This window comes from Wyeomyia smithii, chromosome 2 (assembly GCF_029784165.1).
Source record: "Wyeomyia smithii strain HCP4-BCI-WySm-NY-G18 chromosome 2, ASM2978416v1, whole genome shotgun sequence".
NCBI lineage: Eukaryota > Metazoa > Arthropoda > Insecta > Diptera > Culicidae > Wyeomyia > Wyeomyia smithii.
This window is the reverse complement of record NC_073695.1, coordinates 62,827,191-62,855,101: the sequence shown is the minus strand read 5'-3', so window position 1 is coordinate 62,855,101 and position 27,911 is coordinate 62,827,191. Positions and strand designations below refer to the sequence as shown.

At 37.8% G+C, this 27,911-nt stretch overlaps 1 protein-coding gene across 5 annotated transcripts in view; it reads left to right on the top strand.

Moving 5' to 3' along the window:
- The window catches only part of LOC129721214 (uncharacterized), a 246,426-nt gene that overhangs the window by 3,386 nt on the left and 215,129 nt on the right, over positions 1–27,911 (top strand). For 4 of the 5 annotated variants that reach the window (XM_055673512.1, XM_055673516.1, XM_055673514.1 and 1 more), the window contains exon 2: positions 25,479–25,869. In XM_055673512.1, coding sequence (XP_055529487.1) covers positions 25,803–25,869 — 67 coding nt within the window. In that variant the 5' untranslated portion in view covers positions 25,479–25,802. The remainder of the gene's footprint in view (positions 1–25,478; positions 25,870–27,911) is intronic. The other variant, XM_055673513.1, reaches the window with a different exon arrangement.

Genomic DNA, 27,911 nt, shown 5'->3' with positions numbered 1-27,911 from the left:
TTATTTGATGTTTAGTAAAATAACAGACGAGTTTCATGATACTCAAATGACATTTCATGCATTAGGTTATTAACATGGCTTTAATTCAACGTGCTCTCCCACTTGTCCAGTCTACTATCACTAATTATCCTGACCCTTGTGAAGCTCAACATCGAATCTATGCCGCAGGCCAGCACCGTAGTTTTCTCCTACTGGTTAAGTAACCAGTGTAGGACGCGTCATACTGTTTGAGCCAGTGCCTATGGAGGGGCTGGATGTCATATAGCACTTACCCATGCTTAGTGTATTTGTGTTTGTGTTTGGCCACTAGGAGAATTAATAAGCTTTTTTCTCAGAGTAGACCAAACACTAGTGAGGATGAGAATTTTCTATTTTTTGTTAGGCATATCAGTATTTTTTTCCGATTTGTGACAATTGAAAACATTTCTGGTCGAGATTTATTTCAATGACTGTGATGCGTCTAACGGTATGTTGAACATTACCGTCACTGGAAAATAACTTTAACACTTTTCAAACAATTCCCAGCCAAAGTACGTATAATTATAATTACCACAACCATACAGAAGGTGCAAAAAAACTCTTCACCATCCACTCGCTAAATGTCACACTGCTGAAGTGCGAACACGTTTGCGTATATATTAAACCAGAACGGATACATGATTCGCTCTTTGTTGCTGTAGCTCGATATGAGAGCACTAGAAGGCACTTGGTATTGTCCGGGTGGTAATTCAGAACTGTGCACTCGCCCTGTCTGGGGGAAGGTGTCAACAACCATAGCCAAATTCGACGCGAACAATTATTTCGCGTTTCCCTGGAAACTTTCATCCTGTTTCATTTCTGTGCATTGAGTTAATTTAATAATCATTTTTTTCCATTAACTAATGACTCTTTAAAGGCAGCCAATGCAACTGTTTTGTTGCAAAACAATTCGAATTATTTGACTTTTTATTATTCGTTCGAAAAGTATGTTCGATTTGAGACACATGTTTGAACTACATATATGTTTTACCTTTGTTATACTAAACAAAGGGTATACAATCGGTCGAAAAACGCAAAATAGATCCAAGATCCGGAGGGCTGAACCGTATATACCATTCGACTCAGCTCGACGAACTGAGCAATGTCTGTTCGTGTGTATGTGTGTGTGTATGTGTGTGTGTATGTGTGTGTGTGTATGTATGTTGTCTGTATGTATGTGCCGCAAAATACTAACGCACCTTTCTTACAGAACGCAATATCCGATTTTATTGATCTTATACGCAAACGAAAGCTACTGTGCTCCCCCAGAATGCTACCGAGTGGATTTTTGATTAGTGGTTTAGATTTTAAAATATTGATAAAAGAGTATTTTTTTATATGAGACATTTAACTTTTAAGGCAAAATTAATGGTACGGAGAGCCATGTGATATACACCAATCGACTCAGATCGACGAACTGAACAATTTCTGTATGTATGTGTATGTGTGCTTGTATGTATGTATGTGTAAATATGTTGTTTATAAGTATAGTATTTCAGAATCGAAACAAAAAAATTACAAAATAAACGCTCATTTTACAGAACGCAAATTCCGATTTTGATGTTCGCATGCTCAAATGAACGCCCTAGAGCTCTTTATAAATCATACTAAGTGTGAATTTTTATTGGTAGCTTCAACTGTAGAAATTTGACCGAAGTATATTTCAGACATGGGATATTTAACTTTTTAGAAAATTCATCTCTCTCCCTGCCCTCTCTTCTTCTCTATCCCTCTATTTCTTTTTTTTCGTATCGCTATTTATTTCTTAAAAAAAAACAACAATCGTTGACAACATTGCATAATTTTTACACTCTTCGTGGTGCGTCTTAACTGGTGTAAAAAATTACCCTTTAGCTTTCTCTCAAAAATTTGAATTAGATTTTAGTGGAAACTGCAATGCTCACTTAGCTTCTTTTCTGCCTTGCGAAGCTTCCGTCCTCACTTTTTCTAAAATATATATTGAATTGTACGTTGAACCCATATTTGCGAAGAATCTCCTACAGCTTTCGGGAGCCAAACATTGTAGCAAAATCTGATCTCACAGCGTTCAAATGTAACACAATTAGCGAAACAGATATTTTGAAAAGCTTTATCAAAGATGTATAGACCTATTTACGTACGAATATGTTAGTGCCACCCGTTTGCAATGCAACATTTTGAACAGCTGGAAAACTTTTCAGTTGAACGCTTATTCTATTCTATGTTTTAAATTCAGTTCTGAATATACTTTTCACTCGTCACCAGGAATCTACAGTTGATGGTGAACGTAATTGGCAAAACAAGGAAAAAGTTTTGAGAAATTGTGAACATCGAGATGCGATGATTTACAGTTTGGATGAAACTGAAGCAACTTTACATGGCTATACACGTTTACTAGTGTGCGCAGGTGAAAAGTTACTTATCTCTATGATATGATACACTATGCTCATGTAAGATATAAATATTGCTTTCTAATTTAAGACTAAGGGCAATCAGAGTATCCATGTTATTCCGCTCTCGTTATCGCAGCAAGTTTTATAAAGTCTTCATTTCGAATTTTATCATACAGCCTAGACCTTCGAAAAGAATAATGTTCTCGACTACACTCTGAAAATCCAAAATTCACAAATCTCGTAAAAAACCTTCATTTTCAGATAATGTTCACCTTCTGAAAACTATCTTTTAAATTTGAGATAAAATTAAATTGACAACTTTCATGAATAGTTTTTTTCTTGTGTAATTCTGAACTATATTTTTCCGAGAGCAGGTTTGTAGAAATTTGCTTCAATTCGTAAAAAATATAAGATGATTCTGATTCTGATTCATAATTCTAGGTCCTGCGATTTCTAAAAATGAAGCGAAAGTGATACTCAAACCTGGATTATGGGGATTAAAAAAAAAGAACTGCATTAAACTAACGTACATATTTGCTGTTCTAGTATGAAATGAGAAACATTGTTATCTATTACTGTTTCCTCACGTTCGATTATTTCAAGAAAAAAATTGAGTTGCTTCTAACTAGCATTCAAAAATTGGATTGTGATAAAAAAAACACTCATATACTCCAGTGAAAACATCCATAATATTTGCGAAACCCACGTCAAGCTTTAATTCAATGATCGTATTTGGTTCACCTTCTGAAAACTATCTTTTAAATTCGTTTCATTCATTATTGGAATTGGACTTACGTTGGTATACGATTTGTGGTTTACTGGTCTAATAAGTATAAAGTAATGGGTAGTTAGTATAACAAAGGTTTCTGCACCACTAGGTGGATTAATTTAGGTTTTTTTTTTAAATTTCCATTATTTTATTAACCCACTTTAATTTAACATTATGATAGAGACACCTTTTATCATTCAGTACAAAAAATACGATTTTTTATAATGTGCGTTATAGTATAGAATATGGGATTATACACATCGTAGGTCGCTCTCCAATGATCAGCTTAAGAAAATAATAATAATAATAATTTCACAAACACATCATTATTATTATTTTTTCATCTGACTATATGACTGGTAGTGGATGACCATCTGACCATGAGAGGTAGTGGATGGAGTAAAACCTTTTGAGGCTATCCTCACGGAGGCATAAGAACCCCATTATCATTTTTAAAGAATATACATTAGATTTTTACAATTTGTCAATAATAAAACTACAAACACTACGAGCTAACATTAAATTTAACAAACATGTGTTGTATTGAATTGACCCGAGTCAGCATATAAAACAAAGGTCCTTATATTATTCTATATGGCCAATTAAAAAATATTAGACATAGTAACTTTTCGGAGAAATTTGTTTGTCGGTTCGCCGAATTCGAAGATATCTTCGACTGAACTGAATGCTCGAACACATGCAGTAACAGGTGCACTGTACCTGAACATTGAGCAATGCACTCTAGGTTGTAGGGTGATTGATCGTGGTTCGCACTATGCAAAAACTGATCCTGGTTCGTGCTATTACCTAAATCATCGATAAATCATTGAATAGTCAAAAACTTTAAATTAAATTAATTTTCAATGCTGCTTCTATTTTTTAACAATACATACCTTTGATTTTTGTTAAAGGAAACTACTTCAACTAGCCTTGATAGCTAAGCTAATAAAAGATGTAAATTCAGTTGCCAATGTCTTCACCGAAGCAGTCTGTTCAAACTTCTCTACAGCATTTTAGCTCGTGATGTAAAACTTCATATTAATTTTAAAACGTCGATCCAACTATATTTTACCAGTATTGAAACTTCTATTACAGAAAAAAAAGTTTCCGATTGTGATTCTTTTTAATAATACAATAATAGTTTTTTGATCCTGGTTCGCGCTGCAAATGTTTGTGGTTCGTCCTAACAGTTTCACCGAGAGGCAGTGCGCATTGCTTATTTTTAACCTGAGAGTTTCAGTCAACCGCTCTGGAAAAACGTCGCGAAAAATCGAAATAAACAGTTGAACTTTTCTATAAATCAAAGGAATTGGATAAAAAAAACGATAACAAAGCAAGTTATTATTGATTTCCTGGCCATTAAAATAAATAGGTCCCTCTAATAATAAGACGCTCCACGAAACTTCCCCAGGAAATTATAAGAGGCGGTAATTGGTTGGAGGAACAAAACGCTGTATAGTAAAGCAGTAAGTGTGAAAAAGGAAGAATAAAACCATATTACACATCAGCATTAATAAAATAATAATGACAATGCAACTTCTTAATAGCGGTATTGCTAATAATAGAAGTGCGGGTAAAGCAGACATCCGGGCATATCTCACGATAGATCAACAATTTCTGGGCGCAATAGAGAAATCCGCACAGAAAAAATTGCGGAACCCTTAAAGTGAATTTCTGTTTGAAAAAAAATCTAAATTCATATTGTCGAAATACATAGTCTGAATACTAATTATGTGCAAGTTTATTTCACACTGCTTAGTAGATATACAGAAAATATAACTGTGTTTGACACAAAAAAGCGCTTATATCACGTGTAGTCCTTTAATTTCCAATGCCGCACTTCTATTTTTTATTAGGACGAACCAAGATCATAAATGACGCGAACCACGATCAACATGGCACGAACCAGGATCAAAATTTCGCTTGCATTAAAACCCATACCATTATTATATACTAGACATCAGGTGTTTTTGAAGTCAACCAATTTAATCGTCTATAGTTGCTCTTTCTATTCAATCTAAATTTTAGTTGAAAAGTAGTGCAGTTTTAGAAAAATCTTACTTCATTCCTAGGGTGCCATGAAAAACAATGAGACTAGTGCGAACCACAATCAATCACCCTAGCAATCCAGTAAATCTTAGTGAGCGTTGCGGAGCACGAAAATTCAGCAAAGATAGGATTCTCTGTGAGTCGATTTCGTCATTCAATAACTTAGCCACAAATCCGCCTCGCTGGATTCTCCTGCTTCGTTCAAGCGTATCACGGTCTATAAGGCGACACCGCTTGAAATATGGTTGTAGGTTAGCGGGATTACGTCAGGGAAGATTTCTCAATAGGGTAAGAATTCGTGAAACGGACCACAAAAAATCGCGATGTCTAATTTTTTCAAATAAGTATTAAAAACTTCAAGAATTTCACTCGGGAAGTTGATTTTCCAATTTTTATTGAATTTGAGAAAGTTTTCAAGTTGTTATTGTCATTTGAAATTTAGCTCAAAATTGTTTTGAAATAGACATAACTTTAAAAATATTGCATCGAATTTAATGAAATTTTCACAGCAGATGCATCCTAAGTTGTAGTTTACGAAAATATTTTTTTGGAGAAAAAAAATATGTTTTCAATAGTAACTATTTAAAACAATATGTTGAAAATCTATGTTCTGGGGCTCTGAAAAATCTGAAAAAAATCACAAGTATTTTTGACGAAATTTCGAAACTTCCCTGAAAATTTCGCGGTGGTGTTATTTTTTGATCAAAAGATATGGGCTTTCAAAGTTGGTGCCGTAACGCATTTTCAAGCGAGAAGCGAGTGAGCAGTACTACTATTGACAATCCCAGTTTCAGTTATATTCAAAAATATTGTGAGGTTTGTAAAATTGGTTTGATAGAAATGATTTTTAGTCGCAAAATAGTCAAAATATGCTTAGTCTGTTACCCAACTTAATGATGAAGACAGTATACTTTATGCCCCCTAGCAACTCGCAAGCCTACCTACACATTTTACTAAAAAAACAATGCAAAACTTAGTTAGGGGACAACCGCACAGAACGCATCAGCGGGGTAAGATCGCCCGTGCTATTACTTTTAGTCATTATGGTGCACTTTTTGGTATGAGAACTGGATAAAACTGGGTTTAGGAGCATTTCTCGCTGGGAAATGCGTTGCAGCACCAACTCTGAAAGTCCATATCTTTTGATCAAAAAATAACAGCACCGCGAAATTTTCAGGGATGTTTCGAACTTTTGTCGAAAACACTTGTGATTTTTTTCAGATTTTTCAGTGCCCCAGAACATAGATTTTCAACATATTGTTTTAAATAGTTACTATTGAAAAAATATTTTTTTCTCCAAAAAATATTTTCATGCTGGATAAGACGCGGATTGCATCATATGACACCGTACGATACGCACTCGCAATCCTCAGGCACATGAGCCTGTTGTTACTTTCCAGTTTAGCACGGTAGCAGTTAGTACGTAGAGCCCGGGATTACAATGGGCCCTCCATATCTAAGTACGGACGAAACCACGCTGGCAAGAAATTTTCGCTTGCTGCCGTACACTGCTGAACTAATCGACATCATACGAGATAGTGGAGCAAAATGCGATGAGGTCTTCTGACAGGGATAGTCGACGTGGCTCGCGAACATCAGCTTCGTTGACCATGACCTCAAAGAGCTTCAAGATTCCATTGCCGCCGGTTGTTCCGATCTACTGATCTCCGTTTTATGGTGCGCTAGCTTTAGTTTCCTAGAGTACATTCAGTCTTACATTTTTTGTATACAATGCACATCCGTCAACTCGACTTTGATCGACTTGCCGCGGACCTCTAGCGTTATGTCACCCGCAAAGCTAACGATCACAATTCCTACAGAGAACTTGAGTTTTTACACACCTTCATGCATGACTCTCTACAACACCGGGCCCGGGATAGAACCATGAGGAACTCCTGCGGTGATCGGGACGCATTTCTGACCCTCTTCCGTGTTGCATTCGATTCTGAAGTAGTTTTCAAGAATCTTGAACAGCGACTCTGGGACATGAATGCTTCTAAGTGCGAGCGCTATGGAGTCTCACTAGCACTATTGAACACATTCTTCACGTCGAACGTGACTATTGAGCAATAGCGAATGCCTCGTCCCGTTTCTTGCACTGGAGGGTTACCTCATCCGTTTTGGTGACGGAGCGAATCCAGACCGTTTACCTCTCGAGCACCTTTCTCGCAGTGCTCAGTAGACAGATAGACCTGTATGTCGATGGGTCCCCTGGGGGTTCTCCAGCCTTCGACAGTACGAATAATTTCTGCCGCCTCCACCAGCCACTTCTGCATGACTGCCTGGAACAGCCCGGGGCCACTTTGAAAGCCTTGCTATAGATGCGGGATTTTATCCGGTCCCGGTGCTTTGCTTATCTTTTAGGAGTTGGCGATCACGATGAGTTCCTCCTGAGTTCCTCCTGGAACGTCGGACGATCGCCTTAGGCCAAGGAATTGGCTCATGGCATGGAAAGAGTTCCTCGATGATGCGCTCCAACATCGCTGGTGATTGCTCTGCAGGCGCACACCTTGGGCCTTGCCCATTACGATTCTGTAGGCGGCATCCCACGGATTCCTTTTTGCCTTTTTGCTCGCCTTTTTTCGAACCCTTTAGCGCCGATCTTGTAGACCCGAATGCTGCACGGTGTTCTATCCTAAGATCCTCGGTTCGCGCGCATTGCATCCTCCGTCTTGCATGGCGGCACACAATGCGGAGGTTTGTTATCGCTTCAGCCCACCAGTAAACCGGTGGCTTTCAATTCTTAGGTTGGCGAGTCTTAGGTGTGGTGGTCTTGCACGCCCGCGATAGTGTGGCAACTAATTGGTCAGCACTCGAGTGAAGCTAACTACCCGCCTCGCAATCTATTTTTGGAATGTTGACCTAACCCATCGTTTGCCGCCTCCCGTTGTGGCCCACACTACCCAAGTAACAAAACAGGTTATATCTTAGTTTTCTAGCGCTAGATACAACCAAAACATAAAACGGCATTGAAGCGTCCACGCAGTAAATAAATGCCATGATTTTTCATATTTTGGTAAATGTATGACTTTATTTATCATGCGAATTTCAAAACTGCTCTGTAGTATAGGTGATATTGTAAAAAAAATGCTGATAAAGGATTGAATTTCATAATTTTGCATTATATTATTCAAGGCGACATATTGTTTTTAAATAAACTCTCGAACGCACCCTAAATTGTTGATCATAACTCATTCTCTTAATTTGATCAAATATAGCATATATAAAACCAAGCAAGCCTATCATGGTATTAATTTGCCTGAGTTACGATCATCAAGTTATATTTTATCCACAGTTATAGTCTGCAGGTTTTTAGTTTTATTTTGTCATCAGAGGGACTATCATACAACTTCATGTATATAACGGTTGGCATAGTATGGCTGTAAATGATACTTGCGGATCATATTTCACGACTCGCCCGCCACTACCAATGGTGTTTGTACCATCAGTTCCATAGATAGCATGTCAACCTTCTGAGTGAACCTTTCGATAGACCAACATGGCGGAGCATAACAACTATCGTAGAACACTCCGTTCACTTTGGCAACCACGTTGACATAACCTCCTGAATCGGGAACCCGCTAGTCGTCCGTACGGCCGCCATACTGGAATTATCCGCAACGTAATCACCGTTTCCGGAAGAGATGCGGTAGGGGTCCGATACGATGACGATGCTCGACAACGACTTAGAGGCTGCTTGGTATACCAGTGGCTCAGGTTCGTTTGTATCACCTTTACGCCCGTAGTTTTGTACTCGGCTTACCGACTGGGCATCTATCTCGGGCTTGCCATGAAGTGCTTGGCGTCCCTTAACAATGGCCAAGCGAACAGGGCATTAGTAAAAATTTGCCATGTGATTACCGTTACAGTTGGCACAACGAAAGTATTTATTTTCATTTACTGAACATGTATCATTTTTGAGAGAAGAATTGCCAAAAGTTAAACATTTGGAATCCATGTGACTAAGTTGACATTTAGTGCTATGCTTTCCATGTCCGCCAAATTGCCTATGCACACTGATTTCAAAACTGCAGAAACGTGATCGAAACAATTTTGACACAAAAAACTTCATTTTGGAGCCGTAATGCCTTCAGCAATGTTGATTCAATAATTATTAATTATGCAATTTTGTGATTATATCACTAAAAAGTAGGAGGGTGGTATTCAAGACACGACCGCATGACGTTGGACTACGGTATTCTTATATTCCATTAAAACAAATAATAGAGAGAATTGCAACTCTAGTATTTGCTGCAATTTTATCTAACAGTGCATTTCTGGATGCTGAGACGTTAAAACGTTATAAATAATAATATATACTAAAAGAATGGATATTTTTTATTTAATCGCTGTCATTTCATACATATTCGAATCAACCCTTTGTTTGCTGCACTACCAAGACAATCATTTAATTGAGCGAATTGGTAAAATTTTCCTATCTAAGCAAAAAGCAAACTTTATGAAACTATCTGAAATTGGAGCCCAGAACGATTCAACCGAAAATTTTAAATTTGAAAATTGTTTGACATTTAATCGATAAAACTCATGCTAGGTTAGTTCCAGCCCAGCATATAACTTCATGTATTTGAAAAAAAAAAAAACGTTTGGTTCAATAACGCAATATAGCAAGAGCTCAATCACACGTTTTTCGGTAGTTGTTATCAAGGTTTGGGCGAGTGACAGGAAAATATCTTAACTTCTTCAGTTGTGATTTAGAGCATTTCTAATTGTTTTGTTATTTTTCACGATAGCGACAAGTTTGTTTCTTTCTCTGTGTGCGAGAAACAAAATCAAAACCGCGCACCGAGAAACAAAAACGAAAATTTAATGAATGCTCATTGAGAAAACTTGCAACTCTTTTTACCAATAACTTATGATACTCAAAAGAACCCGTTTTGATCTAAATCAAATTTCTAGTAAATAAGTGTTGATAATTCATAGGTAGTAATTTTTCCTCGATGAATAAAGACTGGCTGAAGAAGTTAAAATCGCTGCTGTAAAATCAAATTCACAACTGTGTACGTTAAGACGTTTTAATATTTTCAATGACAATAATAATCTTTGATAAATACCCGCTATAGTTATTCACACACATGCTATAACTATCTAAACACGCGTTAAAACTATTCATACACACGCTGTAGCTATAGCTATCCATACACACGCTATTCCTTACCATACATCCGATACAACTATCTATACACACGCATAAGCTATCCAACCATGTGCTATTACTATCCATACATACGCTATAACTAATCATTACACACGCAGCAGCTATCCACACACAAGCTATAACTATCCGTACACACGCTGAAGATATACACGCAATAGCCATAATATGCTACACATGCTAGAGTCTTGCACACGCTATAGCTAGCCATACACACGCAACAGCGCCATCCCTATCATCGCAAATGTCATAGCAATACAGATGCACATACGCTATATGTGCACACTGCACACACACCCAACGTTTTCACCCAACGATATCTGAATTGGATTACCGCTGGTGGGGTCCAACTCAGATCGAAGGAGCACCGAACTGAATGAAGAAATGCAGCTTCCCACTACCTCCGCCGCTGCTGCCTGATACCACCGCTCTGGTTCTGCTGCAGCTCAGTTTGGCCGCTGGAATCAGCCACCGCTGCTGATTATACAAGACCGGCCTGGTGACCTTTCACTTGTTAACTGATGACTGCTATGAGACGGCACAGGCTATTATATAGCCCAAAGCAAAAATCCATCCGCGAGCAAACAAGAAGCGAGCTTGTGATTGGTTGAATGTGCACGACTTTTAACACAACTTTTAACTAGTTTAGTATCGAAAACATATTTAAATTATTATATGACAATCTTGTGCAATATTTCCCCTATCAATCAAGCCATTGGTGTTTAGAATCTGTTCAGTGGTAATGATAAAAGAAGCATTTTAAAACGGTGTTGAAACACCTGTTGCAGCTACCGAAAGCGAGCTCGTTATTGGTTGAAAGCTGTGAGACTGTTTACAAAGTCAGATCGGTTGTATCCGTTAGTGTCGACTGTGCTTGTGAAGAGAGGTGGTGATTGGTTGCTCGGTATGATTTAGACAATCGATGTGATTTATCAATTTTTCAATAGTGTATCTCGAACAATAGGTGATTTTTGTTACATAAATTCAACCGTAAAAGAATTTCTGATCGGTTGATGCCAAAACCTCGAAATTCTGAAAAGAAATTACTGATATATAAGCGCTCATAACCTGGCCACTTTTCCCTGGTTTTCCCCGGTTGAATTACTAGATTTTCAAACTCAGGTGTCTAACTTCGATATAGACGTTAGTCCAACGTCAAAAATAAAAGGCGAATTTTACAGTTTCCAATTTTGCATATAAAAATTTACTTTGTTCGGCAACGTTGCAGCACATTGTGTGAGAAACAACTTCGTCAAAAACATCACACTTGTATCTCCTACTTAAACGGACTTTGTGAAGTTATTTACAGATTGCCACTTAAAATCTTTTTTTTTCATTTAACATTAAGTAGTGAATTTCAACAGTTGTTCAATACTCTGCATTTTTTTTTGCTATAACGAAACAAACAATTTCATCAGAGAAAGTTTGTTTTTATCTCTCATATTTCTTTGGGTATTGACGATTTTTACTAAAACAATGCACTGACTCACTAACAGATAACTTCATACTCTGTAAATATCTGTAGACTAAACGAATTCTATATTAAAGTATAAGTAAACTATCATTCATTCCAGACATAGGCATTTGTCTGTGTATATCTGTAAATCTTAAATTATCTATTCTAGTGAACATTGTAGAACATTAAAACTTTTTCGAAAATCACAATAAAAAGTTATACCAAAAATGATTTGAAGGGGCATTCTATAGAAAACAATAGTTCATTTAAATTGGCAGATAGAAGTATGAAGTCTTTAATAAAGTTGTTTCTTTTAGGATGTGTTCTAACTTTGCCAAGCAAAGTGGATTTTTATATTCCAAAATGAGAAGAATAAAATTTCTCGTTTCTCGCTTTTAGGTAGATTAATCACGAAGTTCTAACTTTCATAAAATGAAAAATAATTAACAAAACGACTTTGCTTAAGACACTACGGCTCCATAATCTTTTTTTTTCAATTAAATTGTATTAAGTGTAAATGGGCGCATTATTTAAGTAGAAATCGACCCAAAGAAATATGTGAGATTAAAATAACCTTCCTTCTTAGAAATTGTTTGTTTTGTTATAGCAAGTAATATTGTATAACATTGGAAAATTGTAGCAAATCACTATATAAAGTTTAATTCAAAACAGTGAATTTTGGGGGTGATCTATAAAAATCCCCAAAAAAGTAAATGGACAGGTAGATAGAAGTCTGATGTTTTCAACAAAGTTGATTATTTTAAAATGTGCTATAACTTTACCGAACAAAGTGGATTTTTATATTCTAAAATGAGAAAAGTAAAATTCGTTTCTCATTGTTAATCACAAAATTGCAACTTTTATCATGTAGAATAATGAATGGAACAGTCTCAGTTCAGTTGTTGCCGAGTGCAGTCGAGTATTCTATTCGTCCGGTGCGAGTATTTCAACAACTTCTATTGTGATCTCTATCAAAGCTAAGTATTGCCTATTACAGGCTTCTATTGTTTAGTCCATTGTTTTGCAAAAGGCCATTATAGTAGGACAGTGAACCGATTGTTTTTCTTATCATGGACCTCGATAGTGGGGGTTCTGAAGAAGACCAGTCAGATGAGATGGAATCCCACGACAATAGCCCCACGACCGACGCAATCCCTTTAGTTAAGCCCATATCGGATAATCTCATAGCAAATGTCCTGAAGTATCCCCAGACTAAGCGGCTCCGTGAATACCCTGCTTCTGCTTAAGCTCCATATACTGTCTATGTTCGACAAATGGAAAAACCAATCAACGTTTTATTAGTGTCCGCGGAACTTCACAAGTCTTACAAGACCGTCAGGTTAATTGAGAAGGTGAATTATGGTAAACTGAAAATCATTTTTTCTGACCTCAGTGAGGCCAAACAGTCAGTAAAAAATGAGCTACTGTGCAGATTGTACCAAGTGTACATCCCTTGTTCGGATGTTGAAATCGATGGAGTGATTGACGAAGCCGAGATCGATTTCGAGCACGTGGTTAAACATGGAAGTGACAAATTTAAAGATGGAAGACTTAAACCTGTCCGCGTTCTCGAATGCCAAAGATTAGTAGAAAATGTCTCAATCTCAACAAAAACATTTGTCCCATCTCGTTCCGTTAGGATTACTTTTGAAGGAACCATAGTTCCAGCGTATCTTGAGGTCGACCAGGCGCTACTTCCGGTTCGTGTTTTACCCCCAAGGTTATGATTTGCGAAAGGTGTAAAAAATTTATTCATACCGCTAAAATGTGTAACAACAAGGAAAAGTGTGGTAAATGCGGAGCAACACATGATGAAGCTACCTGTGAGGCTCCGAAAGGCACTTGTTTCGCTTGCAACGGTGTTCATGCAGAAGTTAGGTTATGTCCACATTACAAATCCAAGGTGAAGACCTTGAAAAAGAAAATAATCAATAGATCAAATTTGTCTTATGCACAGGTAATCAAATCGCTGTCAGTGGCACCAGACTTCGCTAATGATAATTATTATCAAAGCCTGTCTGATGACGATTCGGACAATGATGTGTCTGAGGAAGCTAAAGCTCATTGCAGCTACAAGGTACCTAACAAAAGGCGGAAGGTTACGAGCCGTTACTCCCCTGCTATTAATACTACGAAAGATGGTGTTAGTAATGATGCTTCTAATGTGCCAAAAGCGAAGAAAAAATCTTATCCTCGCAATCTAGATGATACCACACATTTTCCTAATTTGCCTAAGCAGAACGGAAGGGTTTTGTCGTTAAACGTACAAAGCGCGACAGAAAGTCCTGGCGATAGCTCCTCGAAAGTTACTTTTGAGTTCCTGATTGGTTTGTTAACTGAAACATTTCAATTATCCAGCACATGGGTAACAATGTTTCACAATTTGATTCCCCTTTTTAAAAAAATCTGGAAGAAGATAATTGAAAAGTGCCCCTCCTAGCTTTTCTGATCGAAGACATTCACTGAAAAGCGCAAAACTAACAGACTCACAATTTTCCAGTGGAATTCTCGTAGCATAATGCCAAAATTAGATGACTTGAAAAGCTTTCTGTGTGAACATGATTCTAAAATATTTACAATTGGAGAAACGTGGTTGAAATCAGGCTTAGAATTTTCAGTGCCTGGGTTTAACTGCATTCGCCAAGACAGGAACGATGGCTACGGTGGTGTACTAATCGGACTATCAAATGAATTAGAATTTCACAGAATTTAGCTATGTCGATAAGCAAACATTGCGTCAACTATTTGCGTTAATCCCACAGCCGATGTTTGTTTTGGGCGATTTTAACGCCCATGGCACTGCGTGGGGTGAAGAAGAAGATGATTCCCGTTCACAGTTATTGTATGAAGTATTCGAGGAGTTTCAATTGAATGTACTTAATACAGGTGAAATAACAAGGGTGGCAACTCATCCGACTCGAAGCTCACGAATAGATTTGTCTTTGTGCTCAGCATCGTTATCATTAAACTGTTCATGGTTAACCCTCCCAAATCTTGCTAATAGTGATCATGTACCTATATTGGTGACTTATCGATCTAATAATATTGAGTTTGTAGATATGCCTGCTGATCTTTGTAGGAATATTGATTGGAATAGCTTTTCATCTGCAATGGATAATAAAATGAGAGACTTTGACCAAACAATGGGATGGTTGGAACAGTACGATCGTCTTGTATTAAACATTAAACAATCTGCTGTTGACACACAAACAAAATCACTTCACTCACCCAGTCGTAGAAGGGCACCTACACTATGGTGGGATGCCGATTAGCTTAGCTTAGCTTAGCTTGACTGACTGCACATATCAATGGTTGCACTCCGTGATTGATCCGAATCAGTAAAATTGTACAGTGAATCAACTGAATGGGGTTGAGAGTAACCGGCCATTCTCATTGTACAAGTTTTGGTGACTCAATACTTTAAGGATCAATAACGACGCCGGCCACGTCCTTGCAATCAGGTGGGAAGAGGTAAGGGATGTTAGTGTGACCCTTGCTATTTGGAGACCGTGTTTACCTCTGCATCTCCACAAAGGTCACAGGAAGGAGGTTTTTGTTAGTAGGGGAGGGCTCGTTGGATCAGGATTCACTTTGATAAGTGATGCGATCATACATATAACTCCTATCCGTCTATTAAGCTATTTTCGGTTTATTCTATAGTCAGCCGGCTGACTAGAGAAACACAATTAGCTTATATATATCTGGTACCGGTTTAGACCAAGAGACATTACCACTGCCTTTGGGGACGCGCACAGGTGTGCATGGTTTATTTCAATGGAGCACAACATTGACCGATTTTTACAATATAATGTTATTGGAGCCACGCATATACGACTACACGATGTGAATCTGATTTAAACCAATAAACCACAAGAAGGCCAATCACGAGTATCAGAAACGCACGTCGATAAACGCGGCCCTTTCAAAGGTATACTTTGCGTAGCCATTAGATTATTCAAGATATTCATAAACCGAACGAAATCTACTCCGATTGGCGACACGCTTATATCAAAGCAATTGGTGAACAATCTCCGGCTAAACGGACAGCCCGAGACCGAGTTTATTTCTGAATCTCTACTACCGCGGCGGAAAGAAAGGTTTGTGTTGTCATGTCTTCACGATATTTGACGGAATCGAACACCGCTGCGCGCGGTTCACGCTCATTACGAGAATATCTTTCTTGTCAAACACCGCGATCCTATGTGAATGACGCGCGCGAAAATCATATACAACCCGAAGCATCTAAGTATTAATATAAGTGACTAATAATCCTGAATAGCTTCAAGAAAGCAAGCGCACTTCGGCAGAGGCGGTCCTTTATAAGATTTACATCGCGTAGCTATTGAATTAATCTCTATATTTATCGACCAGACGAAACCTATTCCGGTTTGCAACGTGATTAAATAAAACCGACAAACGAGCAGTCTCCGACTAAACGGTCAACGCGAGACATGAATAAATAAGACACATCGGGAAGTCACTACACTCTGAAAACCCTTAGATGTGCTTAGATGAACTAACCCGAACCGAAGACGCGTTATGCACGGCAGCACTATTCCCTTCTACCGACGCAGACGCACAGGGACACGATGTTTCGCACCGGTTCTTCCTTTTAATAAATAAACTATGATACCTACTGAGTTTAGAAACTGGCAAAGTTTTATGCCTCCAAAGCCTAAAAACTAGGAAAAATGCAAATATGCATATCAAACAAAACAAAGTGCTAAGTTTATTAACAAAATGCCAAAACAATCGCAATCAATATCAAAATTTAGTTGTCGTGGACTATCGTCAGCCCGACCAAAACGGTTACAGTATAATTAAATAAAAATTGTTTATGTGTATTACAATTGCCCAAAAGCTAGGAAAGTCATAAAATAAAAGCATAGAACTAAGTGAAATGTCTGTAACCGACCAGTTAGGGCATGGTAGGCGATAGGATCAAATATTTGTCGAGCCCGATATTAAATTTTCAAACTATTTTTAAACTGTATTGTAAAACTGCCTATTTTGTCTTGTAAGAGTGTCATGCATTTATAGCTCATTTTTCAAAAGCCAAACTAATCATAAAACGAGCCCAACAAAAATCATCAGATTGAATTTAAGATCGTAGTCTTTTTACTAATCAATTTGCATAGCTGGCAACCCCGGGTCACTGGTCTACATCAAATAAAAACAAAAAAAGATTTTTGTTGCTGTGTTTCTAGCCCCCCGTGGTACTGAGGGGAAGAATTATTCATGTACTAGGTTCTCTGCCGACATGAATAAACCACGTACCAGAGACATGGAAACAAGCAGCCAACGTATTATATATGATATATCTTATTCACCGAAAACCACTCGAACAACGCCAATTGAACCAAGCAATCGAACGAAGGAAAAAACAGCATCAATAACATCAGATTTGCACACACAAGCAAATGAAAGCTATGCAGAGTGTTTAACTGATAGACTTCGGCTAAACAGCTTGTATTAATTATAAGTCTTGTGCGAGTCAACATGTTCAATGATTTATGGCACAATTCGGCATCACTGATTATAGCAAAACAAATTCCAATAAGATTTCGTTCAGTTGGAATATTTTCACATTGTGATAGGAAATGACAAGACGAATATGAGTGTATGTAAACAATGGAATGTATGTAAAGAATGGATAAAAAGGAATACTTAGCTTTTGGGCTTTTCAGATGTTCAGCTGAGAATACTATTTCTCAAGATGAGAAACACTTGTGAAATATTTTTTCTTTGGTATAGAACGGTTTATTTTATTTTTTTTTTGCCAAATACGTCACTGTTAGTTTCTTACTCTCGCTCGCACACTAATACCTCACACCACCACCGTCACTAAGGTAACGAAAAAAAGAGTAGAAAACAAGCCGAAAGAAACACATTTTTAAATTCAATTTTCGCTTGTTAAACAGCTTGTTTTGGACGAACTTTACACATTTCACACGCGGCGACCCGAACTAGAGAACCCTACATATATTTAACGATATATTAACACCAACATCACTGAAAAATCACTAGTTATCGGAACGATTGAAAAGCACGTTGCAGCCGGCCAGTACTGTGCTGCCAGTCTCCTACACTATGGTGGGATGCCGATTGCTCAAAAATAAAAAAAGAACGATCTGAGGCGTATGTTTTGTACAGAGAAAAAGGCACAAAACAAAATTATTTAGGGTACAAGAAACTTGAAACCCAATCAAAAAAACTCTTCAAACACAAAAAAAGAGAATATTGGAGGAATCTAGTTGGTACTTTCGATAAAAACACCACATTGAAAACATTGTGGACTCTCGCAAAGAGACTACGTAACACTTTTGTCTCCGATGGTGAGAAAGGATCACATAGTCATGAATGGATACATGGCTTTGCTGATAAAATTTGTCCGGCATTTGTCCAAAACTGCCCACTAATTTTTACAAACCAACCTCATTCAAATTTGTCCCTTAAAGAGAAATTCACATTGTTGGAAATGGAGATAGCTCTATCGGAATGTTCAAATTCATCTCCGGGATTAGACAACATAAAATTTGACCTGCTAAAACACCTCCCTGTGACAGCTAAGGAAGTTCTAGTCTATATTCAACAGCTTCATTACCTGCAATCAAATTCCTACCTGTTGGAGGGATGTTAAAGTTGTATCCATTTTAAAACCTGGTAAGGAGACACAGAATGTGGATTCTTATCGACCTATAAGTCTGATTAGTTGTCCAAGAAAAATTCTTGAAAAGATGGTGCTCAATAGAATACAGGTATGGGCTGAGAGAAGTAACATCAAATACACAGTATGGGTTTAGACAAGGTAGAAGTACCAGAGATTGTCTAGCTCTTTTAACAACAGGTGTACTTAAAGCTTTCGAACAAAAACAAGAGCTAGTTGCTGTGTTCGTGGATGTCCAAGGAGCCCATGACAACGTTCTTATTGATAAATTATGCATTAAGTTGCAAAATGTTGGTGTACCAGAACTCTTAACTAATTTTATGTACAATATGCTGTCAACAAAAGTCATGCATTTTTATCTCAACAATGAAGAGATGTGTGAAGAGAAGAGAACAAGCAACTTCGGATTAGCTCAAGGGTCAACTCTCAGCCCTTTTCTGTACAATGTATACGTAGCTGATATTGATGCATGTATCGAAGATGATTGTGTCCTGACGCAATTTGCAGACGATGATTGCCTTTGGGCATCTGGTAGAGATAGAAAATTACTGTCCCAATCGATACAGCGTTCTCTAAATAATTCAGACAACTGGGGTATGGAAAATGGATTGACTTTTTCGTGTAAAAAACGGAGTTTATGGTATTTACAAGGAGATACACAGAATGGAACATCTCTCTTAACATAAAAGGTGATCCTATTGTAAGGGTTTACTCTTATCAGTATCTAGGTATTTGGTTTGATCCTCGATGTACCTGGAAAATCCATGTTCAGTACTTAGTACGTAAATGTAGTCGCCGGATAAATTTTCTAACTTCGATTGTGGGTTCTTGGTGGGGAGCACATCCCTCTACAATGCTAGCACTGTATAAGACCACAATTCTTTCCATCTTAGAATATGGTTGCTTCGTATTTATGTCAACTGCGAATACCCACATGTTGAAAATAGCAAGTATTCAATACCGATGTCTACGAAACTGTCTCGGAAGCATGGGATCGACCCATAATATGTCGTTGGAAGTAGTGGCAGGAGTTTTACCACTGTATGTGTGATTTAATGAGTTGGCTTGTAGGTTCCTTGTAACAGCTCACGTTAACGACACGCAATTAATCCATAAACTAGATGGCTTGTTTAAGATCAACCCTGAATCCAAGTTCCTAACAAGTTACCGAGAATGCTTCAGCCTGCCCACCAGAAAAAGTAATTCTATCCAATATTTTGAGTTGGAGGATTGCACAAGAATGTTTGTTATGAACATTGATTTGTCTATACATGCAGAGTTGATAAAGGTTCCTGAATTCATGATTCACAGAATTTTGCCAGCATTATGTAATGAAAAGTTCTCTGGATATGCAAGCGAAAACATAATATTCACAGACGGCTCAGTGATTGAAACATACTCGGGCTTTGGTGTGCACAGTCTACGGGAACAGAGTTTCTATCAGTTGGAGCGGGGACGGGACACGAGGCATATGGACGCTAGGCATATGGATGTTAGGCATAGTATGCTAGGCATACAGACGCGAGGCATAATGGATGCGAGGCATAATGGATACGAGGCATACTGCCAAAAGGCATAACGGACGCGAGGCCGAATGGACGCGAGGCCGAATGGACGCGAGGCCGAATGTACGCGAGGCCGAATGGACGCGAGGCCGAATGGACCCAAGGCCAAATGGACGCAAGGCCGAATGGACGCAAGGCCGAATGGACGCAAGGCCGAATGGACGCAAGGCCGAATGGACGCAAGGCCGAATGGACGCAAGGCCGAATGGACGCAAGGCCGAATGGACGCGAGGCCGAATGCGATGTTGTACGATCGCATGAGAACCAATAATGTAGTTCAGGTGTTATTATATTCCTACAGAGTTTAAGTTGGGTATAATACCTTTTTTGAAATCATGCGGCGAAGACGCATAATCGAGGGCAAGGAAATGAGGCGGCACTAAGCCGCCGTGGTTTCCGCAGTCCGAGCCGGCCGCCGACCCGCCGTCGGAAGCGGCGGCCTCTCGCACCCAAACGACTGATTTACTGGTTTGCTAGGTCTACTCAAACAGAGTTTTCTTCCCTTAATTAAGTCCGAACGAGCGGTAGCGAGTAAGGACAGCATTCGCTTGAACAGCGAGTCGGCCGAAGGCCGCGAGTGTATTGCTTTCTAAATGACACTTTGAAGCGAAATACATGTTATCGAATGCTGTGTAGATGATGACGACAATAACATATTCCACATCACTTCCCCTTGGCCTTGTGTCCTTTCGGCCTTGTATCCATTCGGCCTCGCGTCCATTCGGCCTCGCGTCCATTCGGCCTCGCATCCATTCGGCCTCGCGTCCATTCGGCCTCGCGTCCATTCGGCCTCGCTTCCATTCGGCCTCGCGTCCATTCGGCCTCGCGTCCATTCGGCCTTGCGTCTATTCGGCCTCGCGTCCATATGCCTCGTGTCCGTATGCCTGCCGTCCATTATGCCTAGCGTACTATGCCTCGCGTCCGTATGCCTCGCGTCTATATGCCTAACGGGGTGTCATCGTTGGAGCAGCCTTGTTCAATTTTTGTAGCGGAGATGACAGCGATATATTTTGTATGTCAACGAATTCTAACTTATCCTCCAGAGAAATATTTGATTTGTTCAGACAGCTTTAGCTCTCTTGTTGCTTTGCGTAGTATCAAAGTTAACAGTAAGACAAACCCCATAATTTTTGAGCTAAGAAAGCTAGTATTTGAACTTATCAATAAAAGATATGATTTGAAGTTTCTTTGGGTTCCATCTCATTCACATATTACTGGGAATGAACATGCTGACAGTCTAGCCAAAAAAGGGGCGATGGAGGGTGAAATTTTAAAAAGAAATATTGAATGTACGGAGTTTTTCCCGGAAATAGCCAAAAGGGCTTATGACCACTGGCAACAAATATGGGATGAAGATACAATGGGCTGTTACTGTTTTAGCATATTTCCAAACGTTAGCAAGAAACTCTGGTTTCATTTGCTAAATGTGGACAGAACATTCATACGTGATATGACCCGCATAATTGTGAATCACTACTGCTTGAACTCTCATCTTTACAGAATAAAACTCACGGAAAGCAGCATGTGTCCTTGCGGCAAAGGCTACGGGGACATCGACCACTTGACTTGGGATTGTGAATTGTATGCAGAGTACCGAGCTGAACTCATGACCTCTCTTGAGAGCTAAAGCAGAAGTAAAATGCCTATCCGCGATTTACTGGGACTTAAAGATGTCGAAGCCATGAAGATATTACACAGATTTCTCAAAAGAACGAAAATAAAATTATGAAATGCTTAGGTTAAGTTTTTGTTTGCGATTATAATATTTCGTAATTGCATATTTTATTAACTATAATTTTATATTTGTAACATGATATACGGCTCTGTGATGGTAAATGCTAATTGAGGCTAAAATAAACGTTGCAAATTAAAAAAAAATGAATGGAACAACTTTACTGAAGACACTGTGGCTCAAAAATCAATTTTTTTGGGTCAAAATAAATTCGATCACTTGCTGCTTTGGAAACAGTGAGCTATGGGTCGTTTCATACGAAGTGTCCATACCACTTGGACACGACCGTTGCAGATTTGGCTCAAAGTTGGAGGAATTATTCATGTAGATTCACTTTGAAAAAGTCCCAATTTTGATGTCGATTGGAATATCCCCCGCGCTGTGGGTCCCCCCTTTTTGTTGCAGATTACAGCTGTATAAGTGTACCCCAAATATTTGTGTAACACCCTTGAGCAATTTCACAAAAAACGGGCAACCAATTTAATCGATTATTTTTGATTTGGCTAAAACTTTGCATAGACTTTTTCTAGGCAAAAAATGCCATTTTGTGCTATTGGTTTGATTTTATTCGAGCACGACTCTATGATTACAAATATTTTTAGGGCCAAAACGGTTAATTCGATCGGTGCAAAGTTGTAGATAACAATTTTGTCTTTCCGAAAAAAACATACACTCAAAAAAAAAGTTATTTATTTTTTGAAAAAAAGTTAGAAGAAAAATAAAAATTATTAATATAACAAGGTGGTTTTTCAAAAGTCTATTTTTTTATATAAAAACTACAAAAGATTACATAAACAATCCGGTCCGATCATGCAGAAATCAAGAGAAAAAAGTTATGATGTTTTGAAAAAAAAAAACTTTTTTTCAAATTTTTCTTTCGAGGGGCATATTTTTTTTGAAAGGACAAAATTGTTATCTACAACTTTGCCTGATACACTATGCCAATCAAATAAACTGTTTTGACTGTAGAAATATTTTAAATTTTCAATAGAGCTCACTATGAGGAATTAAAAATATTTTTACAGTCAAAACGGTTTGTTTGATTGGCATAGTCTCTTAGACAAAGTTGCAGATAATAATTTTGTCCATCCATAAAAAAATTGATTTTTTTTTTTCAAAAAATCATAACTTTTTTCTCCTAATTTCTCCATGATCGAACCGGTTGCATTGTTTAGGTAATCCTTTGTAGTTTTTATATAAAAAATGGATTTTAAAAAAATGAGCTTTTTTAGATCATTATTTTTTATTTTTCTTTTAAGTTTTTTTTCAGAATTTTTTTTTCTGGAGTGTCTATTTTTTTAGAAAAGACAAAATTATTATCTAGGGTAATCGCTCCCATATTCAGCTCAGTACCTATATTCATCTTATCACGCCTTTTTGATCAATTTGAATTGGACAAATGAGGGAAATGAGATGAATATAGGTGCACCTTGCTGTTGAGATGAATAACGGAGCGATTACCCTATGACTTTGCCGAAAACGTCACACCGATCAAACAAACAGTTTTGGCTCCAAAAATATTTGTAATCATCAATACCTTCCCAAAATAGTATTTTTCAACAGCTCCTCAAAAACGAGTCGTGTTCTAAAAAAGGAAACCAATAGCACAAAATGGCATCTTTTGCCTATAGAAACGTCCATACAATGTTTCAGTCAAATCGAAAATGACAATTTAAAAAAAAATATTAGAACTGGGACATTTTTTTGTTTTTGTAGTATCAATTTGGAACTAATTTTATTTCAATTTTCTCGTCATAGGTGGAATGAAAAAATATGTGAAAGAAATAATATATTGAGGCTTGAGAATCATTGATTGAATTAACGGGGAAATTCTGGCAACATGCAACATTACTGTTAAAAAGAAGATATTCTTGGATTGGGGAATCCAGAACCAGAAAAATCTTTATAATCATTTGTTTTGTTGTTTAGAAATTTTCCAATAAACATGATTAAATATCACGGTGCTCCCACAGACCGTTATTATAAAACAAAAAGCACCAAAGAATCTGAGTACACCATTCGTTTCGTTATGACGTCCAGAATCTCTGGTCAAAATTTCAAAATCATCGTACGGTACATTTTTGAGTAATGCCCTTTTGAAGGTCGTAAAGTACAAAAAAGTGATATAAAACCGACGAAATACTTATTGTGAAGCACGTTTTTCAACCACCATTTCATGAAATAACTTCTAATATAGTTTCCACACATTCCAAGGGTTATATTTCAAGACATTGACAATTGGTGGAAAGATTTATTTGAAAATCCCACAGTGCACAGTGGCTTCAACTCGAAAAATCGTGATCGTTCTAGAATTGACTGTAAAAAATTGATTTTATGTACTCAATGCCTTCAGCGAAATTGTTTCATAGAACAAGGCCTTACTTTTAGCGTTTTTGGTTTTTTGATCAATCCACCTAACAGTTAGATAAAAAATATATTTTTTTTCCAATTTTCAATATACCAGATAGCTTCTTTCAGCAAAGTTGTGGAAAATTTTGAAAGAAAAACAATTGCTGAATACTGCGATGCCCTATCTGTACGTTGGACACGAAAAAATGGAGTTTTTTTTTGCGGAACATTCCTCCTTAAAATAACTTTTTTGTCTATAACTTTTTCTAAGATTGTCAAAACAATAAATTTTACAAAGTCTTGAGGGAAGCTTAGTTGAATGAGTAAAATCTAAGAACATTTTGCAGAATATTGTGATGACGGGGGATGGGGTTGGGCGTACATCCAGATACTTCCACACAAGGTAAAAACGCTCCACTGGACGTCAACTGCCAGTTGCCGTTTTTTATCTGAATTGAATTTCTCGGCAATGTATGTATAAAAAACATTTCGAAAAGCTTCTTAGCAACGTAGCAGTTTAATTCTACCAAAAAACTCAACCAACCATTCACTGCTTTTTTCGTTACTCCGATGACATCTGCTTCCTTCTGCGTGCTTGATGAATGCATGTGATGCAAACAAGAGGTAGCGAGCGATTGCCTCTCGGTCAGTACATATTTTCAATAACTGGAAATGGTTCTGGTGAATGCTGCTGGTGTGAAATAGCATTGGAATATCGAGCATACCATAGAATGATATGCGAGAAACCATAATGTATGCGTAATTTTTGCGGCAGTGAAAAATACTTTGAGTATGGTTTTCAAGAAGAAATTTCGTTTTTACCAATAGAACCAGGCTACTGGGTAGATTTTTTCCACTTCCGAATCCATTTACCATTACTGGATCATTACAGTATTGCATTAACACTAATGAAATAAATAAACACTAATGAAAACGCTGTCTTGTTTATAACCTTGATTTATCCGGCTGGCAACGGGCTAAAATTCCAGTTACAACCGCGGCTGAGCCAAAATCCATCGGCAGACACAAGTTGGAGTACCGTGCAGCGCCCTAATTCCATGCGGCTTATTTTGTGCACTTCGTATCAACATAGGAAAAAATAAAATATGGCAAGATGTCTCAAAAAATATGTTTAAAGGTGATTTTATGTATACAGAAAACCAATCACTTTCAAACATACCTCTTGAAACATCTTTTTATATTTGATAATTTTTTTCATATTTTGATACGAAGTGCACGGAATAAGCAGCCGCACGGAATAAGGAGCCGCACGGTGCAGCCTTTTGCGGGCCCTAATTCTGACGCTCCACCCTGATTTACTTCAACAGTAACCAGTGACCAATTCGCGCGTTCTGGCGCCACTTTTTTCTATATAGACAATACATACTGCGGATGCGGAGATGATCACAATAACGAAGTGGATGACGGTGACGATGCTGGTGATAGTGATGAAATAATTTTCCCCGTCAGTCCCAACAATAACAACCACCCTGCAAGTGCAAAGTCAACTGGCAGTCACTGTTGTGTTGTGTTCTAGAAGCGATGCCACCGTGCTAAAAAAGGAAAAATGAAGCTAGATTAGCTAAGGGATAGATTTTCATCATATCATCGAACAAGCGAACGGATCCGGTAATATAGGTAGCAATCGGCGGATGGCAAGTTCTGTAATCATGGAAAGTGATGTGATTTGTCTGGATTCAGACGGCGAAGGCGAAAACGGTAAGTATCTAACCCAGGTTGTTATTTGGCGAATATAAGTTATGCATACGGATTCCAGTGACAGGGTGGGAAGTACTTGGCAGATGGGGAGATCGGCTTAGATAGTGTATTAGAGTACCGTTCTGGTTATATGATTGAAGTTGCGTTTCGAAATACTACTATGAAGAGGATTGTTGTAGGTGTTAAACACAGATTTTGCTGGCAGGATTAAAATTCAATTAAACTAATTGAACAAATGAGTGATCAGGCAACCGTCTGCCATTTTCAACATGATATTCTTGGTTGGTGCTGACCGCCTAGAGGGATATGAGAACATATCAAATAATGTATTTTCTGCTATTTCAGTAAGCACAATTCGTTGCTTGTGACATGTTATGTTATTTATTATACACAATAGTTGATCTATTCACAAAACCTGAAATAAATCCTGCGCCTTACGTTTTCGTACTTGATGCAATATCGAACATTTTATCCGAGCATATCCGCAAAAAAAACATCGATTTCGATTTATTAAATTAGTATTATTTCACCCCAGAAAACGATACCCAAAACTTAACAAATTAAACCCAAAACTTTTTCGAACATTGCACATTAATTTGCGTATTATTCAAGAGAAAAAAAGTTTTTTCACAAAATCTTTTACATGTCCAACAATATAAAGCGTATTCACTTCGGAAAGACCATGCGTCTCCATAGAAGTACAGTTTTGTACAAAACATTTGCAACTAGTCTCATATATTCATCAAACTGATCATATAAAATCTGCTGGAAGTACATTTTAAAAAAGATGAAGGTTGATTAATATAACATATTTCGAGTTTATTTCAACATAATCAAACTTTATTATCAATACAGAAAAACTACCAAACTCGACAAATATTCGAATCACAGAGGTTTTTCTCCTGAGCAAAACAATTGCAACGTTTAAGAAGTTAACGTCAGCATACTAAAGTCGCTTTTTACGCGGGGGATACGTGCCGCGTAAACTCCGGAATACGCGTGCAAAATCCGCATAAATTTCGGAATCCGCATGAAAAAACGCGTAAATTTCGGAATCCGAGTGAAGAAATTATGAAATCCACGTGAGAAAAAAATACCGCGTAAATTTCGGAGTCCTCGTAAAACCACGTAGTTTTTGGAATCCGCTTAAAAATAGCCGCGTAAAAAGCGACCTTAGTGTGTTTAATTTTTCGTGGCGAATCCTTTATTGTCAGTTGCAGCTTTGAACTTTGAGGCATAGACTCGATCAGGTTGTCAATAATGATTCCCGAGTCTTTCGGATTTGTCTGTCTGTCTGTCTGTCTGTCTGTCTGTCTCTCTGTCTCTCTGTCTGTCTGTCTGTCTGTCTGTCTGTCTGTCTGTCTGTCTGTCTGTCTGTCTGTCTGTCTGTCTGTCTGTCTGTCTGTCTGTCTGTCTGTCTGTCTGTCTGTCTGTTTGTCTTTCTGCCTGCCTGCCTGCCTGCCTGTCCCTATTCATTCACTGCATTTTTGTTCATTTGTTACTTTTTGTTACAATTCTATCAGCTCGCAGCTGGTGCAGAAGATTTTAATTTTTGCTGAAGGTTTATAGAACCGTCAAACTTTCGATAAAATAAAGCGTCACCCATTACACCAGATTTCAATTTAACGAAAACAATTTTCTGGTTAATACGACCGGTAATGTTTACATCAGGAATAATATAGTACCGTAAACTGGGGTGACTTTGATCACTTTTTTTATTGTATCTCAAATATTTTCAGAATATACTGAAAACAATATTATTCGATATTTTTAAAATAAGTACTGGCATGCATTGAAAAAGAATCAGTCACTTCTTCAAAAGTTTAGCAACAATTTTGTTACTTTTAAATATGCTCTAAAAATTTTACACCAATCATTATTCCGGGGTGACTTTGATCACTTCATTGTTTTGATGAATTTGGTGTAACACTTTGCTACTTTCACTAAATTGAACAGCCTTAAACGACCGTAACGATTTTATAAATATGGAAAGCAATTTGGGGGCCATACACATTCTACGTGAACAGTTTATAATGGCGAAT